A 5,539-nucleotide genomic window follows, 5' to 3' on the forward strand; every position below is an offset into this window, starting at 1 on the left:
CAAGTTCCATATATTTGTGTCCAGTACATACATTGAGTCTAACTGGCAGTATTGGTCCAGCATTGGAAATGAACTCCATCAGAATGATTTGCTCAATTATCGATAATTCTATTGTCATTCTTCTCCAATCCTATTGGTTAAGGCGTATACTGTTACACAGAATCCGAACTCTGATTGGTCACAGTAAAACCACATAAAACCATGGTCCTTACATGGGCGTTCCAAATTATTTTAGAGAATGAAAATTTGAATTGACACTTTTCAACGGGTGTTAGTTGTCATTTAATGATAATGAAGTGATATTTTATGTTTACAATAGCCCGCTCTCTGATATATACCCGATTTCAGTCAAGGGCTCTCATAATTTGACGCGAAGGCGACTTACGTTCATTTCTCGATTTTGGAAGGACTTGGAAACACTCGGAATTCTGGTCGAGGTCAGTGTCTATATAGGTAAGTACAGTGCTAATCAAACACTGTTTAGCAAGACAAAATATAAAAAAATCGATTTTAATAAAAACATGTATCATAATAGTAAAGATATTAAATAAAATATACAGAATATATCATATTTTCAAATCATATTATTATGTGAAAAATGATCTACTGAGGATAGTTATAATGTACATAATTATTTTACAGATCAGTGTGGGAAATAAAGATGGAATTTCCAAATGGACAAAACTGTATAAAAATGTCTTCAAAACCTCCACTTGCATTCTCTATAGACAAAATAATGGGAACAACAAAGGAATCTACAGAAAACAGTGAAGTAACCGAATCTAATCATGAATTTGATAATTCATATAAAAGGAAGGCACAGAAGGACATTAATGAGCAGGATAATTGCAGCTTAGATGATTCGGAGAAAAGCAGTTTTAAACCGGTGAAAAGAAGCAAGCTTGCGGTTAACGAGGAATACAGGAAACAGCAACAATATTTAGCTACTCACTACCAACATGCTGCTGCTGTTATAAAGAACGAAATTCAAAAACGACAGATGATACCGTACATGGGGAGGGACATATTTGATGTAAATATGAACAATGTAGCTTGCCTCCACCCGGCATTTATGTTTGGAAGACTCTCTTCTGACGACTATAGAGCACACATTTTACAAAATATTTCCGGCATCCAACACCAGTGGCAGACTACAAACAAAAACAATGGTCATATGCTAGAATCATTAAATTGGTCAAATATGAAATATTTTCCGACAGACGGTAAACACAGCCCACAACAAGAAAAGACACAAGATAAAGACCACGAAAAGCAACAGTTACAACAACAAAATAATCCTGAATGTTCGCCGAAAGGTAGACAACAAAAACTCACACATAGCAACAACAGTCGAACTTCCAGCGATGATGAAATGGCAAAAGCAAACGATCTTGATGCAATAAAAGAAAATGGTTCTTCGCCAAGCACGAGTAAAAGGCTGGTTTCGAAGTCACAAAAATCATTTTCTTGTCCGGAATGCGGGAAGCTATTTAATGCACATTACAATCTGACCAGACACATGCCCGTACATACAGGTATATACAAATTTATTATTAATGATTTTTCTTTTTTGTTCCTCTATTTTAATTGACTTAGAGAATTCTTTTGTAAACTCGTTATATACTAGCGTTGACGCTGTATCTAGATTTATAATAAAGTGTTAAAATACATTAAATATTTAAGAAAATGTAACAATTCAAAATTATTTATTAGTAGAGCAGGATGATAAAATGATTTATCAGACATAAATTTAATTAATATTTTCATTTTATTTTACCTTTTTCATAATTGTGTCGCATGATAATATAGATGCTTTATGTAATTCTGCCAGATAAAAATGCATACAAGAGAATTATTAATTATTTATGAGACCTTTTTATTGAATACCATCATGAATCTATTCTTTTTAAACTGAAATAATCAATTGTCAAATAAATTGTAAATTGGAAGGAATACGTTCGATATATAATAGAGTTAATGGAACCTCTGAGAGCAAAAACAATCATGTTTCATGCGGACCTAATCGCGGAAAAATGACAAGTTTACAAAAGGTTCGGTAAAATGCATACAGCGAGAAATAATTCTTTTTGTACTATACGTTATTAAATAAAATTGTGAATGATATATTAAGTATAGGATATTTTGCAGCTAAATTCTACATTTTTCCGATGCACATTTTTTTTACGTATAAAATATTTGTTTTGATTGTTTGCTCAATTTGTTTCAATAATTTACACAGTGTTCTTTAGCTCTTAGTCAGTAAAACTTTGTTCAATAACGATTTTGTTTCTGTATAATAGAATATTTACATATCAATACTTATAATTGTGAAAATAATGCAAAAAAAATATGTTTTTTAGGGAAAATACCGTGTATAAAACAATTTCTTTTTAATGTTCATGCAAATTAACATGTAAAATAAACTAATCCACAGATTAATTGATAATTCACAATTTGATAAATGATAATTCACAATTTAATTAATGATAATTTACAATTTAATTAATAATTAATTTACATCAGCTTCATTGATAATAATACGAAATGTTCTGTCACTTGTCTTTCCAGGTGCAAGACCATTTATCTGTAAAGTTTGTGGAAAGGGATTCCGCCAAGCGAGCACATTGTGTCGTCACAAGATTATACATACGTCAGAGAAACCGCATAAATGTGCCACGTGCGGCAAAGCGTTTAATCGAAGCTCCACCCTAAACACACACATGCGCATACATCTCAACTATAAACCATTCACGTGCGAATTTTGTGGGAAGGGTTTTCACCAGAAGGGAAATTACAAAAATCATAAACTCACCCACAGCACAGAGAAGCAGTACAAGTGTACAATTTGTAACAAAGCGTTCCACCAGATTTACAATCTCACATTTCATATGCACACTCATAACGATAAGAAACCTTACACGTGCACAATATGTTCAAAAGGATTTTGTAGAAACTTTGACCTTAAGAAGCATGTTCGCAAACTTCACGACGGAATCAATGGGTCCGGAAGTTTGAAATCACATAGTGGCCCAAATTCGCCGATGGACACGACCACCATGAGCACTATCAGCAGCAGCGCTTTGTTTCAACCAAATATGAGCGTTCCACATCAACATCAAGGATATTTTCCCGGTTTTTCGAGGCAAGGTCTATTTCCCCAACCGTCTGCATTTGCATGCCAAAGGGGCATGGTACCTCCATATTTGCTGAATCATGGTGCTACATCTTTGTTGCAGAAATTATCATTTATATAAAAGGGAAAAATGACACAGGTTTATATCTTTATCTATTTATTTCACTGAATTGACTGCATTGTGATACATTTTTGCAATTTGTACGTGTGTGAATATAGAATATTCACCACTGAGTAATAGTTGTTTTTTTCTTATTGGAAATTGAGTACATTAGCAAATAATCTTTCAAAACTTGTGATTTGTTTAGTATTTTTATTAATATCTCACATTCTCATAAAAAATTACATGTAATATTTTCAAAAATAATCCATTATTGAAAAATTATACTAGAAACAAAACAATATTATTTCTGAAAAACTATTCTGTAAGATTTTTCTTTATTTTTATATATCATTTATAATTAGGCAATGAAGAAATAGTTATATTCCATTACATTTTGTCCTCTTCCCCTTTCAAAGGATTCTTTGTATCAATTCAATGACGGGAAAAATCATTGAAAATATTGAGAGAAGTCTAGCATTAATAGATAACAAGAACATATCAACTTATGTCAAGTTTTGTTTTAGATTAGATCACATTTTCATGCAATATTTGTTTTTTTTGTGTGCCACAACACACATATAGTAACTTATAATACTAGTTATTTTGCAATAAAATTTATTATTAAAACTGAGTTTTGTATTTGTTTCATATAGAATTGGGATTTCAACATTTCAAGACGGAGCATACAATCCTAATTTATATGGCGATATTTTACACATATATTTGTAAACGTGCATTTCATGCAGTATATACGACAAAACAATGATACTGACATGTTTTTTTGAAAGGATTTATTTTGTATTTCATACCTGACTCTTTCAATGCATAAATGCACTATAAAACTGTGCGTGTGAAATTCAAATATGTAAGTCTATTTTCTATGACTCAGTAAAACACTAAAGTTGTACTTTATCCTAAATTGCTAATATTCTGCTGGGGTGTAGTATGTTTTCGTGCTTTACTTCTATGGATGCTCTCTTTAGGTAAGCCTTCATTTAGGCAACACCCTGTCAAAATACAATAAACATTAAAAGAAACCTCTAAAGAACCAGGCACCTCCTGATTTAGTTATGGCGTATATATTCTTATCGATCTTAAATGACATTCATATATTAATTTCGCCGAAGTAGAAATATCTAATAGAGATATTTACGAATTATTTCCTTCTATTCTTATATAGAATAGTGCATTTTGTCTAAATAAACCTATGGGAAGACCCTTTGGAAGCACAGAATGCGGCCTAGTAAAATAATATCGGACTCGGTTTGTCTAACATTGTTGCTGTAGTAAAAGTTTGAGAAAGTTGAATAATATTTCTAAGTGCATTTGTGCATTTAATTATAAACAGCAGGCACGATGATAGAAATTAAATAATTAGTTCAAACCAATGTAACTGTTTGCATTTTTTACCAATTTACCATTTTAACAAGTCATATGAAATAAAATCTAAAACGATGAAATAGTACAGTATAACATATTTAATGAAGTTTTTATCACGTACATGTGTATGCTGTTCAGAAAGAGAGTTTAAATACTCTACAGAGTCAGTTAACACGAAGTTACACGAGAAGCTTTTTGCTGCTATTGTTAATGTTCTCCCAGTGAGATGCCTGTGTTACCCACTTACTGCATAACAGTTCTTTTGTGTGGCATTGTTGTTGAAATTGTTCATGTCGCTAACGTCTTATAGAAACGTTCTCTAATTAACACACAACAATGTTAAAAAGGCAGTTGAGAAGAATTCATTGAATGCGAACACAGCGACACTCTGCTTACAAATATGAACGTCCACTGATTGTCGTTGATAATTATTTTTCTTGCTAACGGATATATGGCGTGACTTAGCCTTAAGACCATGGGTTGCTACGGAGTCTGAGGGCCATATTGCGTGTTGTAAAAGAATTTAATACACAGGTAGAACTAGAATTTGATACGAATATCAATTGAGAGCATTGTTTTTCTCACGGCGAAGACGCTCGAACGGCTCTCTCAAATCACCAACCAACTCCCAATTAATTCACGTGCAACATTGAAAGGTAGTAAATTTTTCAGCCGTTAATTAAAGAGGTTATGACAGTCCGGCTTTCAACGCCATATTGTCAAGCTTTTTAGTCGTTGTCGACAGTGTATCATTATAAGCTAGGTTTACATCGAAGGATGCTGAAAGCTTCCGAAATCTAGTTGTTAAACTGGCGGAGTTGAATGGCGCTGAGCATTTTATGACTTGAAAATTGGCATATTGTGAAGGCAGCAGATTGATTTCTTATTTTTGAAAAGGGTAACTAGCTTAAATGAATCCCGAT

General features: G+C 32.6%; 1 protein-coding gene across 1 annotated transcript; it reads left to right on the plus strand.

The window, feature by feature from the left end:
• Positions 1-308: 308 nt before the first annotated feature.
• Positions 309-3,844, plus strand: LOC123529549 (fez family zinc finger protein erm-like). The gene is made up of 3 exons (XM_045309920.2): positions 309-453; positions 643-1,535; positions 2,569-3,844. Exons 2-3 carry the CDS (start codon positions 662-664, stop codon positions 3,252-3,254), a joined length of 1,560 nt encoding a protein of 519 aa, XP_045165855.2. The 5' UTR covers positions 309-453; positions 643-661; the 3' UTR covers positions 3,255-3,844.
• Positions 3,845-5,539: the final 1,695 nt, after the last annotated feature.

This window comes from Mercenaria mercenaria, chromosome 13 (genome assembly GCF_021730395.1).
Source record: "Mercenaria mercenaria strain notata chromosome 13, MADL_Memer_1, whole genome shotgun sequence".
In the NCBI taxonomy this organism is placed as follows: domain Eukaryota; kingdom Metazoa; phylum Mollusca; class Bivalvia; order Venerida; family Veneridae; genus Mercenaria; species Mercenaria mercenaria.

Coding starts and splice junctions, on each gene's coding strand:
- LOC123529549 (XM_045309920.2), top strand. CDS start 662: ATGGAATTTCCAAATGGACAAAACTGTATAAAAATGTCTTCAAAACCT. Junction 1,536..2,568: donor ACACATGCCCGTACATACAG/GTATATACAAAT, acceptor TTGTCTTTCCAG/GTGCAAGACCATTTATCTGT.